At 41.4% G+C, this 15,824-nt stretch overlaps 1 protein-coding gene across 1 annotated transcript in view; it reads left to right on the forward strand.

Moving 5' to 3' along the window:
* Positions 1 to 15,824, forward strand: part of LOC115124943 (actin-binding LIM protein 3-like) — a 133,662-nt gene that overhangs the window by 68,979 nt on the left and 48,859 nt on the right. Inside the window, exons 9-13 of the mRNA XM_065018170.1 lie at positions 5,817 to 5,888; positions 9,742 to 10,128; positions 11,515 to 11,538; positions 11,809 to 11,938; positions 12,444 to 12,554. Of these exons, the coding sequence (XP_064874242.1) occupies positions 5,817 to 5,888; positions 9,742 to 10,128; positions 11,515 to 11,538; positions 11,809 to 11,938; positions 12,444 to 12,554 (724 nt within the window). The remainder of the gene's footprint in view (positions 1 to 5,816; positions 5,889 to 9,741; positions 10,129 to 11,514; positions 11,539 to 11,808; positions 11,939 to 12,443; positions 12,555 to 15,824) is intronic.

Genomic DNA, 15,824 nt, shown 5'->3' on the forward strand with positions numbered 1-15,824 from the left:
CATATATCACTCTACTAAACAGAAACACAGATATCACTCTACTAAACAGAAACACAGATATCACTCTACTCTACAGAAACACAGATATCACTCTACTAAACAGAAACACAGATATCACTCTACTCTACAGAAACACACATATCACTCTACTCTACAGAAACACAGATATCACTCTACTAAACAGAAACACAGATATCACTCTACTAAAGAAACACAGATATCACTCTACTCTAAACAGAAACACAGATATCACTCTACTAAACAGAAACACAGATATCACTCTACTAACAGAAACACAGATATCACTCTACTAAACAGAAACACAGATATCACTCTACTAAACAGAAACACACATATCACTCTACTCTACAGAAACACAGATAACAGAAACACAGATATCACTCTACTAAACAGAAACACAGATATCACTCTACTCTACAGAAACACAGATATCACTCAGAAACACATATACTCTACAGAAACACAGATATCACTCTACTCTACAGAAACACACATAACTCTACTAAACAGAAACACAGATATCACTCTACTAAACAGAAACACAGATCACTCTACTCTACAGAAACACAGATATCACTCTACTAAACAGAAACACAGATATCACTCTACACAGAAACACAGATATCACTCTACTAAACAGAAACACAGATATCACTCTACTAAACAGAAACACAGATATCACTCTACTCTACAGAAACACATATATCACTCTACTAAACAGAAACACATATATCACTCTACTAAACAGAAACACAGATATCACTCTACTCTACAGAAACACAGATATCACTCTACTCTACAGAAACACAGATATCACTCTACTCTACAGAAACACAGATATCACTCTACTCTACAGAAACACAGATATCACTCTACTCTACAGAAACACAGATATCACTCTACTAAACAGAAACACAGATATCACTCTACTCTACAGAAACACAGATATCACTCTACTCTACAGAAACACAGATATCACTCTACTAAACAGAAACACATATCACTCTACTCTACATATCACTCTACTCTACAGAAACACAGATATCACTCTACTCTACAGAAACACAGATATCACTCTACTAAACAGAAACACAGATATCACTCTACTAAACAGAAACACAGATATCACTCTACTCTACAGAAACACAGATATCACTCTACTAAACAGAAACACAGATATCACTCTACTAAACAGAAACACAGATATCACTCTACTCTACAGAAACACAGATATCACTCTACTAAACAGAAACACAGATATCACTCTACTAAACAGAAACACAGATATCACTCTACTCTAAACTCTACTAAACAGAAACACATATATCACTCTACTAAACAGAAACACATATATCACTCTACTAAACAGAAACACATATATCACTCTACTAAACAGAAACACAGATATCACTCTACTCTACAGAAACACAGATATCACTCTACTAAACAGAAACACAGATATCACTCTACTCTACAGAAACACAATATCACTCTACTAAACAGAAACACAGATATCACTCTACTCTACAGAAACACATATATCACTCTACTAAACAGAAACACAGATATCACTCTACTAAACAGAAACACATATATCACTCTACTCTACAGAAACACAGATATCACTCTACTAAACAGAAACACACATATCACTCTACTAAACAGAAACACAGATATCACTCTACTAAACAGAAACACAGATATCACTCTACTAAACAGAAACACATATATCACTCTACTCTACAGAAACACAGATATCAGAAACACAGATATCACTCTACTAAACAGAAACACAGATATCACTCTACTCTACAGAAACACAGATATCACTCTACTAAACAGAAACACAGATATCACTCTACTCTACAGAAACACAGATATCACTCTACTCTACAGAAACACAGATATCACTCTACTATCACTCTACTCTACAGAAACACAGATATCACTCTACTAAACAGAAACACACATATCACTCTACTCTACAGAAACACAGATATCACTCTACTAAACAGAAACACACATATCACTCTACTAAACAGAAACACAGATATCACTCTACTAAACAGAAACACAGATATCACTCTACTCTACAGAAACACAGATATCACTCTACTAAACAGAAACACAGATATCACTCTACTAAACAGAAACACAGATATCACTCTACTCTACAGAAACACAGATATCACTCTACTCTACAGAAACACAGATATCACTCTACTCTACAGAAACACAGAAACACTATCTCTACAACAGAAACACAGATATCACTCTACTAAACAGAAACACAGATATCACTCTACTAAACAGAAACACAGATATCACTCTACTCTACAGAAACACAGATATCACTCTACTAAACAGAAACACAGATATCTACTAAACAGAAACACACATATCTACTAAACAGAAACACAGATATCACTCTACTCTATCACTCTACTCTACAGAAACACAGATATCACTCTACTCTACAGAAACACAGATATCACTCTACTAAACAGAAACACATATATCACTCTACTAAACAGAAACACAGATATCACTCTACTAAACAGAAACACATATATCACTCTACTAAACAGAAACACAGATATCACTCTACTAAACAGAAACACAGATATCACTCTACTAAACAGAAACACAGATATCACTCTACTCTACAGAAACACAGATATCACTCTACTCTACAGAAACACAGATATCACTCTACTCTACAGAAACACAGATATCACTCTACTCTACAGAAACACAGATATCACTCTACTAAACAGAAACACAGATATCACTCTACTCTACAGAAACACAGATATCACTCTACTCTACAGAAACACAGATATCACTCTACAGAAACACACATATCACTCTACTAAACAGAAACACAGATATCACTCTACTAAACAGAAACACAGATATCACTCTACTCTACAGAAACACAGATATCACTCTACTCTACAGAAACACAGATATCACTCTACTCTACAGAAACACAGATATCACTCTACTAAACAGAAACACAGATATCACTCTACTCTACAGAAACACAGATATCACTCTACTCTACAGAAACACACATATCACTCAGATATCACTCTACTAAACAGAAACACAGATATCACTCTACTAAACAGAAACACAGATATCACTCTACTCTACAGAAACACAGATATCACTCTACTAAACAGAAACACAGATATCACTCTACTAAACAGAAACACAGATATCACTCTACTAAACAGAAACACAGATATCACTCTACTAAACAGAAACACACATATCACTCTACTCTACAGAAACACAGATATCACTCTACTCTACAGAAACACAGATATCACTCTACTAAACAGAAACACAGATATCACTCTACTCTACAGAAACACAGATATCACTCTACTAAACAGAAACACAGATATCACTCTACTCTACAGAAACACAGATATCACTCTACTAAACAGAAACACAGATATCACTCTACTCTACAGAAACACAGATATCACTCTACTAAACAGAAACACACATATCACTCTACTAAACAGAAACACAGATATCACTCTACTAAACAGAAACACAGGTATCACTCTACTAAACAGAAACACAGGTATCACTCTACTAAACAGAAACACAGGTATCACTCTACTAAACAGAAACACAGATATCACTCTACTCTAGAAACACAGATATCATCAAACACAGATATCACTCTACTATCACTCTACTCTACAGAAACACAGATATCACTCTACTAAACAGAAACACAGATATCACTCTACTAAACAGAAACACAGATATCACTCTACTCTACAGAAACACAGATATCACTCTACTAAACAGAAACACAGATATCACTCTACTCTACAGAAACACAGATATCACTCTACTAAACAGAAACACAGATATCACTCTATCACTCTACTAGAAACACAGATATCACTCTACTAAACAGAAACACAGATATCAAACTCACTACTCTACAGAAACACATATATCACTCTACTCTACAGAAACACAGATATCACTCTACTCTAACAGAAACACAGATATCACTCTACTCTACAGAAACACAGATATCACTCTACTCTACAGAAACACAGATATCACTCTACTCTACAGAAACACAGATATCACTCTACTCTACAGAAACACAGATATCACTCTACTCTACAGAAACACAGATATCACTTTACTTGTAGATATGTATTGTTGAAATAATGTTATTTGATGTACAGTTTTATTTTTTGTTTTGTATGTAATGTAAATGCTTTAATGTGTTTGGACCCCAGGGAGAGTAGCTGCTGCCTTGGCAGAACTAATGGGATCCATAATAAACCTCAGGGAGAGTAGCTGCTGCCTTGGCAGAACTAATGGGATCCATAATAAATCCAAAGGAAGAGTAGCTGCTGCCTTGACAGGAAGTAATGGGGATCCTTAATAAACCCCAGGGAGAGTAGCTGGTGCCTTGGCAGAACTAATGGGGATCCTTAATAAACCCCAGGGAGAGTAGCTGCTGCCTTGGCAGAACTAATGGGGATCCATAATAAACCCCAGGGAGAGTAGCTGATGCCTTGGCAGAACTCATGGGGATCCATAATAAACCCCAGGGAGAGTAGCTGCTGCCTTGGCAGAACTAATGGGATCCATAATAAATCCAAAGGAAGAGTAGCTGCTGCATTGACAGGAAGTAATGGGGATCCTTAATAAACCCCAGGGAGAGTAGCTGGTGCCTTGGCAGAACTAATGGGGATCCTTATTAAACCCCAGGGAGAGTAGCTGCTGCCATGGCAGAACTAATGGGGATCCATAATAAACCCCAGGGAGAGTAGCTGATGCCTTGGCAGAACTAATGGGATCCATAATAAATCCAAAGGAAGAGTAGCTGCTGCCTTGACAGGAAGTAATGGGGATCCTTAATAAACCCCAGGGAGAGTAGCTGGTGCCTTGGCAGAACTAATGGGGATCCTTAATAAACCCCAGGGAGAGTAGCTGCTGCCTTGGCAGAACTAATGGGGATCCATAATAAACCCCAGGGAGAGTAGCTGATGCCTTGGCAGAACTAATGGGGATCCATAATAAACCCCAGGGAGAGTAGCTGATGCCTTGCAGAACTAATGGGGATCCATAATAAACCCCATTTAGATTTGCTGAGCCTTGGCAGAACTAATGGGGATCCTTAATAAACCCCAGGGAGAGTAGCTGCTGCCTTGGCAGAACTAATGGGGATCCATAATAAACCCCAGGGAGAGTAGCTGCTGCCTTGGCAGAACTAATGGGGATCCATAATAAACCACAGGGAGAGTAGCTGATGCCTTGGCAGAACTAATGGGGATCCTTAATAAACCCCAGGGAGAGTAGCTGATGCCTTGGCAGAACTAATGGGGATCCATAATAAACCACAGGGAGAGTAGCTGATGCCTTGGCAGGAACTAATGGGGATCCATAATAAACCCCAGGGAGAGTAGCTGCTGCCTTGGCAGAACTAATGGGGATCCTTAATAAACCCCAGGGAGAGTAGCTGCTGCCTTGGCAGGAACTAATGGGGATCCTTAATAAACCCCAGGGATAGTAGCTTCTGCCTTGGCAGAACTAATGGGGATCCTTAATAAACCCCAGGGAGAGTAGCTGCTGCCTTGGCAGAACTAATGGGGATCCTTAATAAACCCCAGGGAGAGTAGCTGCTGCCTTGGCAGAACTAATGGGGATCCTTAATAAATACAAAATACAAACTTTTCCCACGTCATCTGGAATGTTTCTCTTTCTTACACTCCTTCCTCACTTTCTTTTCTTTCTCCCCACAGCACAGACGTCTGTCAGAGACCTCCATCTCTCCACCGGGCTCGTCAATTGGCTCTCCCAGTCGTGTCATCTGTGTGAGTAACCAATCACTAGCCAATCTTCCTCTACCTCCACCCAACCTTCAGGGCTCACTAGCTTTGAATATAACAACCCAATGGACAAATCCATTTTCTCCTGAAGTGTGCACTCGTTCACTATTTCTCACCATCTAGAACACTTGGCTTGGATGTGTGTAAACCTGGGCTAGAGGAAATCTCTACCATATGTAATTTACTATTAAATCAAATGAATTATTTGTCATAATATGAATACTATATGTAATCTTTACCATGAGATGTAAAGTGAGTAAAGTGACTAGGAATCAGGATAGATAATAACAAGGTAATTGAGGTAGATATTTACATTAAGGAGGGTAAAGTGGCATCTGGATAGATAATAACCGGGTAATTGAGGTAGATATTTACATTAAGGAGGGCAAAGTGACATCAGGATAGATAATAACAAGGTAATTGAGGTAGATATTTACATTAAGGAGGGTAAAGTGACTAGGCATCAGGATAGATAATAACAAGGTAATTGAGGTAGATATGTACATTAAGGAGGGTAAAGTGACTAGGCATCAGGATAGATAATAACAAGGTAATTTAGGTAGATATTTACATTAAGGAGGGTAAAGTGGCATCTGGATAGATAATAACCAGGTAATTGAGGTAGATATTTACATTAAGGAGGGCAAAGTGACATCAGGATAGATAATAACAAGGTAATTGAGGTAGATATTTACATTAAGGAGGGTAAAGTGACTAGGCATCAGGATAGATAATAACAAGGTAATTGAGGTAGATATTTACATTAACGAGGGTAAAGTGACTAGGCATCAGGATAGATAATAACAAGGTAATTTAGGTAGATATTTACATTAAGGAGGGTAAAGTGACATCAGGATAGATAATAAGAAGGTAATTGAGGTAGATATTTACATTAAGGAGGGTAAAGTGACTAGGCATCAGGATAGATAATAACAAGGTAATTGAGGTAGATATTTACATTAAGGAGGGTAAAGTAACTAGGCATCAGGATAGATAATAACAAGGTAATTGAGGTAGATATTTACATTAAGGAGGGTAAAGTGACTAGGCATCAGGATAGATAATAACAAGGTAATTGAGGTAGATATTTACATTAAGGAGGGTAAAGTGGCATCAGGATAGATAATAACAAGGTAATTGAGGTAGATATTTACATTAAGGAGGGTAAAGTGGCATCAGGATAGATAATAACAAGGTAATTGGGGTACATATGTACATTAAGGAGGGTAAAGTGGCATCAGGATAGACAATAACAAGGTAATTGAGGTAGATATTTACATTAAGGAGGGTAAAGTGGCATCAGGATAGATAATAACAAGGTAATTGAGGTAGATATTTACATTAAGGAGGGTAAAGTGGCATCAGGATAGATAATAACAAGGTAATTGAGGTAGATATTTACATTAAGGAGGTAAAGTGACTAGGCATCAGGATAGATAATAACAAGGTAACTTTAGGTAGATATTTACATTGAGGAGGGTAAAGTGACTAGGCATCCGGATAGATAATAACAAGGTAATTGAGGTAGATATGTACATTAAGGAGGGTAAAGTGACATCAGGATAGATCATAGCAAGGTAATTGAGGTACATATTTACATTAAGGAGGGTAAAGTGTCATCAGGATAGATAATAACAAGGTAATTGAGGTAGATATTTACATTAAGGAGGGTAAAGTGACTAGGCATCAGGATAGATAATAACAAGGTAATTGAGGTAGATATTTACATTAAGGAGGGTAAAGTGGCATCAGGATAGATAATAACAAGGTAATTGAGGTAGATATGTACATTAAGGAGGGTAAACTGACTAGGCATCAGGATAGATAATAACAAGGTAATTGAGGTAGATATTTACATTAAGGAGGGTAAAGTGACTAGTCATCAGGATAGATAATAACAAGGTAATTGAGGTAGATATGTAAAGTGACATTAAAGGAATTGGGTAAATTTACATTAAGTGACTAGGCATCAGGATAGATAATAACAAGGTAATTTAGGTAGATATTTAGATTAAGGAGGGTAAAGTGGCATCAGGATAGATAATAACAAGGTAATTGAGGTAGATATTTACATTAAGGAGGGTAAAGTGACTAGGCATCAGGATAGATAATAACAAGGTAATTGAGGTAGATATTTACATTAAGGAGGGTAAAGTGGCATCAGGATAGATAATAACAAGGTAATTGAGGTAGATATGTACATTAAGGAGGGTAAAGTGACTAGGCATCAGGATAGATAATAACAAGGTAATTGAGGTAGATATTTACATTAAGGAGGGTAAAGTGACTAGGCATCAGGATAGATAATAACAAGGTAATTGAGGTAGATATTTACATTAAGGAGGGTAAAGTGACTAGGCATCAGGATAGATAATAACAAGGTAATTGAGGTAGATATTTACATTAAGGAGGGTAAAGTGACTAGGCATCAGGATAGATAATAACAAGGTAATTGAGGTAGATATTTACATTAAGGAGGGTAAAGTGACTAGGCATCAGGATAGATAATAACAAGGTAATTGAGGTAGATATTTACATTAAGGAGGGTAAAGTGACTAGGCATCAGGATAGATAATAACAAGGTAATTGAGGTAGATATGTACATTAAGGAGGGTAAAGTGGCATCAGGATAGATAATAACAAGGTAATTGAGGTAGATATTTACATTAAGGAGGGTACATTGGCATCAGGATAGAGTCTTTGGCAATTTTTTGGGGCCTTCCTCTGACACCTCTTAATATAGAGGTTCTGGATGGCATGGAGCTCGGCTACTGTACTGGGCAGTCCGCACCACCCTCTGTAGCGCCGTGCGGTCCAGGGCGGTGCATTTACCATACCAAGCGGTGAAAAAGCCAGTCAAAATGCTCTCGATGGTGCATCTGTATAACTCTTTGAGGATCTGAGGGCCCGTGCCAAATCTTCTGAGGGGGAAGAGGCACTGTCATGCCCTCTTCACAACTGTGCAGGTGTGAATGGACCATGTTAAATCAGTGAAGGGAAGTGAACAAGTGCACACTTTGGGAGGAAGGAGAGATAATTGTGACTGTCACTGTGGCCCTGCCCAATACAGATAGGAGACACCGGTTCATACTCCACTCATCACTCACCCCTGAACCCTGACACCTGACCTTACACTGCTACCGAGGTCCTCTTGTTATGTCCGTCTCTTATGTTGGAACACAGCCTGTGTGTGTGTGACTGTGTGCTCTGTTTGGACTGCAACTAGTCTTTTCTGAACTGTCCTGTAGAGTCACTACTGCTGTTGGAAATATTAGATTACACTTGCATGCACATAAACACACGTAGAGACAGTGTTTGTTCTCTGAGCTCTGGCCTCGTAATCCATGACCTTTTTGCTCAGGGTGATGGATGATTGCAAAACACAGAGTAAGCTCTCTCTCTCTCTCTCTCTCTCTCTCTCTCTCTCTCTCTCTCTCTCTCACTCTCTCTCTCTCACTACTTTGTGGAGCTGGAGGTCATCTCAGGGAGTTGTCAGACCCTGTAGTACATAGTCAGCAGTCAGTCACATGTTCACTGTACAGTGTGTGTTGTGTAAGTGTAGGGCTTGTACTGTCAGCATGCTCTACAGTCTGCAGCACGCTATCCCTGTCATTGGGTTTTCATGCGTAAATGTCTTTCATGTCCTGTGTGTGTGTGGTTGTTTCTTTGTGTGTGTGTGTGCGTGTGTGCATGCGTGTGTGTGTGTGTGTGTGTGTGTGTGTGTGTGTGTGTGTGTGTGTGTGTGTGTGTGTGTGTGTGTGTGTGTGTGTGTGTGTGTGTGTGTGTGTGTGTGTTTGTGTGTGTGTGTGTGTCTGTGTCATGTCCTGTCCCACCCCAGGCCAGGGTGGAGAATGTGATGCCAGACTATAAGGACTTTGCCGCACTGCCTAAGGTCAAGGCCATATATGAGGTCCAGCCACCTGACCTCATATCATCCTACCAGCAACAGAATCATCCTAATATATCATCCTACCAGCCACATAATCATCCTACCATATCATCCTACCAGCTACAGAATCATCCTACCATATCATCCTACCAGCAACATAATCATCCTACCATATCATCCTACCAGCCACAGAATCATCCTACCATATCATCCTACCAGCCACAGAATCATCCTACCATATCATCCTACCAGCAACATAATCATCCTACCATATCATCCTCCCAGCCCTACCCCAGATACTCCTCAGATGACATAGAGACCTTCAGCTATGGAGAGGTATTACATGCTATGAAACTATCAGGAAATACACCTACGTTATTTTCTTATACTTTTTCACTAAATTCACTGACAAATGCTGTATATTTCTAAACTTGATGTCAATGTAGACTGAACTGAATCCATTTCCACGGTTGAGATAATGGTCCATTATGCTTCAGACAATGACTTCTGCCTTATTTCTTTCTCATGTATTTCTTTTTCAGTCACTTGGGACTCTCTGTTCTCAGGTTAGTAACCGTGTTGTTTTGTAGTCACCTGGGACTCTCTGTTCTCAGGTTAGTAACCGTGTTGTTTTGTAGTCACCTGGGACTCTCTGTTCTCAGGTTAGTAACCGTGTTGTTTTGTAGTCACTTGGGACTCTCTGTTCTCAGGTTAGTAACCGTGTTGTTTTGTAGTCACTTGGGACTCTCTGTTCTCAGGTTAGTAACCTTGTTGTTTTTCAGTCACTTGGGACTCTCTGTTCTCAGGTTAGTAACCGTGTTGTTTTACAGTCACCTGGGACTCTCTGTTCTCAGGTTAGTAACCGTGTTGTTTTGTAGTCACCTGGGACTCTCTGTTCTCAGGTTAGTAACCGTGTTGTTTTACAGTCACCTGGGACTCTCTGTTCTCAGGTTAGTAACCTTGTTGTTTTTCAGTCACCTGGGACTCTCTGTTCTCAGGTTAGTAACCGTGTTGTTTTGTAGTCACCTGGGACTCTGTTCTCAGGTTAGTTGTTGTTTTACAGTCACCTGGGACTTTAGTAACCTTGTTGTTTTTCAGTCACTTGGGACTCTCTGTTCTCAGGTTAGTAACCGTGTTGTTTTTCAGTCACTTGGGACTCTCTGTTCTCAGGTTAGTAACCGTGTTGTTTTGTAGTCACCTGGGACTCTCTGTTCTCAGGTTAGTAACCGTGTTGTTTTACAGTCACCTGGGACTCTCTGTTCTCAGGTTAGTAACCGTGTTGTTTTGTAGTCACTTGGGACTCTCTGTTCTCAGGTTAGTAACCTTGTTGTTTTTCAGTCACCTGGGACTCTCTGTTCTCAGGTTAGTAACCTTGTTGTTTTTCAGTCACCTGGGACTCTCTGTTCTCAGGTTAGTAACCGTGTTGTTTTACAGTCACCTGGGACTCTCTGTTCTCAGGTTAGTAACCTTGTTGTTTTTCAGTCACTTGGGACTCTCTATTCTCAGGTTAGTAACCATGTTGTTTTTCAGTCACTTGGGACTCTGTGTTCTCAGGTTAGTAACCGTGTTGTTTTTCAGTCACCTGGGACTCTCTGTTCTCAGGTTAGTAACCGTGTTGTTTTGTAGTCACCTGGGACTCTCTGTTCTCAGGTTAGTAACCGTGTTGTTTTGTAGTCACTTGGGACTCTCTGTTCTCAGGTTAGTAACCTTGTTGTTTTTCAGTCACTTGGGACTCTCTGTTCTCAGGTTAGTAACCGTGTTGTTTTACAGTCACCTGGGACTCTCTGTTCTCAGGTTAGTAACCGTGTTGTTTTACAGTCACCTGGGACTCTCTGTTCTCAGGTTAGTTACCGTGTTTCCAACAGAATGAAGAATAATTTCTGCGATCAGTTGCCTTTGGATAGGTGGATAGTTCTTTATAGTTAGATAGTTAGACTCCCTGTATATCTCCCTCTCTTTTCCCTTTCCCATCACTCTATCTCTGTCTCCCTCTCTTTCACTCCCCCCCCCCTCTAGAAGCTATATGACAGTGTAGACATGAGACAGAGACAGTGTTCCAGCCCCGGCTACATGGACTCTCCCTTCTTCAGCCGTCAAGCCATGTCTCCCATCACGCCTTGCTCACCGCAGCACTATGGACACCCCGGTGAGTCACACATGCACTCACTCAATCAACCAATCAATCAACCGTTCAATCAATTAAATCGTATTTGTGTAGCGCTTTTTACAAATGCATTAAAGAGCAAGAGGGTCTAGCGTCAGGTTGCTGTTCAGCACTCTGGAATAAATCTGTTTCTGAAAGTGCTGTGCAAATACATTCCTCCTCTTCCTGTCAATCTCCTTCCATTTCTGGCTACTGACCATAAAAGCAATGGATAGATCTTCCACCGTATCACTTACAGCAGTTAGTGCTGTCAACGGCAGTGATCAGAAGGGGAAAGAGACTTATAACATTCCTTCTAGCTTCCTGTGCTCATATGGTGCAGTATGCCTTTCCTCAATGCTGTTGAAATGCATACTGCACCTAATTGGCTCAGGTGATTGCCTGGCAGATGCTGTTGATCATCTTTGGCTATGATTGGTTGGGAGGGACTGGAGGGCAGGACAAAGGATTTCTTCATGCTCATGTTTCCTTTGCTGTGATTGGCTAGTGCTGGCTGCAGGTTCTGAGAGTGGCAGGAGCTCGCCCTATTACGGCTCGCTCGAGGGACGGCCTAGTTCTTCTACCACATACCACGCCCCCAAGCATTTCCATATGCCAGGTAGGACTACACTTCATCTGCGTTCCAAATGGCCCCCTGTTCTTTATAGTGGCGCAATATATATGGAATAGGGTGTCATTTGGGACGCGGTGCCCTCTCTTCATCTCCTCATCCTTCCATATTCTCCACTTCTGCTCCTCCTCGATTTTTATATTTCCTCAAACTCTCTCGTTATCAGCTACGGTAGCTATGATACGGTACAGCGCTTCTCTTTGTACTTCTTCCTTTACCTCATTCTACCCCTCCCTCCCTCACTCCTCCATGTTTCACATCACTCTTCTTCCTTCTCTTGTTCTCTCTTTCTCCCTCCCTCCTTCTCTCTCTTTCCCCAGCCTCAGGCGAACCCAACATCTACCACAAACCTCCCATCTATAAGAGAACGGGTACAGTGGCTTAGCCTGTCTTATCCTGGCCGTTGTCCTACCTGGGACTTATTGTTTAGATTCATGTTATCTGTAGCCAATTGTTTATAGTGCAGGGGTTTAGCCCTGCTCTTTAGTCTGCCTGTCTACCTATCAGTGTAGAAGCCCTTAGTTGTCGGTGTGTGTGTGTGTGTGTGTGTGTGTGTGTGTGTGTGTGTGTGTGTGTGTGTGTGTGTGTGTGTGTGTGTGTGTGTGTGTGTGTGTGCGTGCCCACTTTAGCTTGTGTCAGAAAGAAGATTAAATAAGTATAAGATGAGATGAAGGGTTAGTTCAGGACCACAGTGGTAGATGAAGGATTAGTCAGGACCACAGTGGTAGATGAAGGGTTAGTTCAGGTCCACAGTGGTAGATGAAGGGTTAGTTCAGGTCCACAGTGGTAGATGAAGGGTTGGTTCAGGTCCACAGGGGTAGATGAAGGGTTAGTTCAGGTCCACAGTGGTAGATGAAGGGTTAGTTCAGGTCCACAGTGGTAGATGAAGGGTAAGTTCAGGTCCACAGGGGTAGATGAAGGGTTAGTTCAGGTCCACAGTGGTAGATGAAGGGTTAGTTCAGGTCCACAGTGGTAGATGAAGGGTTAGTTCAGGACCACAGTGGTAGATGAAGGGTTAGGCCAGGACCACAGTGGTAGATGAAGGGTTAGTTCAGGTCTCTTAAGAGACCACCGTGGTAGATGAAGGATTAGTTCAGGACCACAGTGGTAGATTAAGGGTTAGTTCCGGTCCACAGCGGTAGATGAAGGGTTAGTTCAGGACCACAGTGGTAGATGAAGGGTTAGTTCAGGTCCACAGTGGTATATGAAGGGTTAGTTCAGGACCACAGTGGTAGATGAAGGGTTAGTTCAGGACCACAGTGGTAGATGAAGGGTTAGTTCAGGTCCACAGTGGTAGATTAAGGGTTAGTTCAGGTCTCTTAAGAGACCACAGTGGTAGATGAAGGGTTAGTTCAGGACCACAGTGGTAGATGAAGGGTTAGTTCAGGACCACAGTGGTAGATGAAGGGTTAGTTCAGGTCTCTTAAGAGACCACCGTGGTAGATGAAGGGTTAGTTCAGGTCCACAGTGGTATATGAAGGGTTAGTTCAGGATCACAGTGGTAGATGAAGGGTTAGTTCAGGACCACAGTGGTAGATGAAGGGTTAGTTCAGGTCCACAGTTGTATATGAAGGGTTAGTTCAGGACCACAGTGGTAGATGAAGGGTTAGTTCAGGTCCACAGTGGTAGATTAAGGGTTAGTTCAGGTCTCTTAAGAGACCACAGTGGTGGATGAAGGGTTAGTTCAGGACGACAGTGGTAGATTAAGGGTTAGTTCAGGTCCACAGTGGTATATGAAGGGTTAATTCAGGACCACAGTGGTAGATGAAGGGTTAGTTCAGGACCACAGTGGTAGATGAATGGTTAGTTCAGGACCACAGTGGTAGATGAAGGGTTAGTTCAGGTGTCTTAAGAGACCACGGTCGTAGATGAAGGGTTAGTTCAGGACCACAGTGGTAGATTAAGGGTTAGTTCAGGTCCACAGTGGTATATGAAGGGTTAATTCAGGACCACAGTGGTAGATGAAGGGTTAGTTCAGGACCACAGTGGTAGATGAATGGTTAGTTCAGGACCACAGTGGTAGATGAAGGGTTAGTTCAGGTCTCTTAAGAGACCACGGTGGTAGATGAAGGGTTAGTTCAGGATCACAGTGGTAGATGAAGGGTTAGTTCAGGACCACAGTGGTAGATGAAGGGTTAGTTCAGATCCACAGTGGTAGATGAAGGGTTAGTTCAGGTCTCTTAAGAGACCACGTGGTAGATGAAGGGTTAGTTCAGGACCTCAGTGGTAGATGAAGGGTTAGTTCCGGTCCACAGCGGTAGATGAAGGGTTAGTTTAGGACCACAGTGGTAGATGAAGGGTTAGTTCAGGTCCACAGTTGTATATGAAGGGTTAGTTCAGGACCACAGTGGTAGATGAAGGGTTAGTTCAGGTCCACAGTGGTAGATTAAGGGTTAGTTCAGGTCTCTTAAGAGACCACAGTGGTAGATGAAGGGTTAGTTCAGGACCACAGTGGTAGATTAAGGGTTAGTTCAGGTCCACAGTGGTAAATGAAGGGTTAATTCAGGACCAGAGTGGTAGATGAAGGGTTAGTTCAGGACCACAGTGGTAGATGAATGGTTAGTTCAGGACCACAGTGGTAGATGAAGGGTTAGTTCAGGTCTCTTAAGAGACCACGGTGGTAGATGAAGGGTTAGTTCAGGACCACAGTGGTAGATGAAGGGTTAGTTCAGGTCCACAGTGGTATATGAAGGGTTAATTCAGGACCACAGTGGTAGATGAAGGGTTAGTTCAGATCCACAGTGGTAGATGAAGGGTTAGTTCAGGACCACCGTGGTAGATGAAGAGTTAGTTCAGGTCCACAGTGGGTAGATGAAGGGTTAGTTCAGGTCCACAGGGGTAGATGAGGGGTTAGTTCAGGACCTCAGTGGTAGATAAAGGGTTAGTTCAGTCCACAGCGGTAGATGAAGGGTTAGTTTAGGACCACAGCGGTAGATGAAGGTTAAGTTCAGGTCCACAGTGGTATATGAAGGGTTAATGAAGGACCACAGTGGTAGATGAAGGGTTAGTTCAGGACCACAGTGGTAGATTAATGGTTAGTACAGGACCACAGTGGTAGATGAAGGGTTAGTTCAGGTCTCTTAAGAGACCACGGTGGTAGATGAAGGGTTAGTTCAGGACCACAGTGGTAGATGAAGGGTTAGTTCAGGACCACAGTGGTAGATGAAGGGTTAGTTCAGGTCTCTTAAGACCACCGTGGTAGATGAAGGGTTAGTTCAGGACCACAGTGGTAGATTAAGAAGTTCAGGTCCACAGGTA

Source organism: Oncorhynchus nerka, linkage group LG5, assembly GCF_034236695.1.
Source record: "Oncorhynchus nerka isolate Pitt River linkage group LG5, Oner_Uvic_2.0, whole genome shotgun sequence".
Classification (NCBI taxonomy): domain Eukaryota; kingdom Metazoa; phylum Chordata; class Actinopteri; order Salmoniformes; family Salmonidae; genus Oncorhynchus; species Oncorhynchus nerka.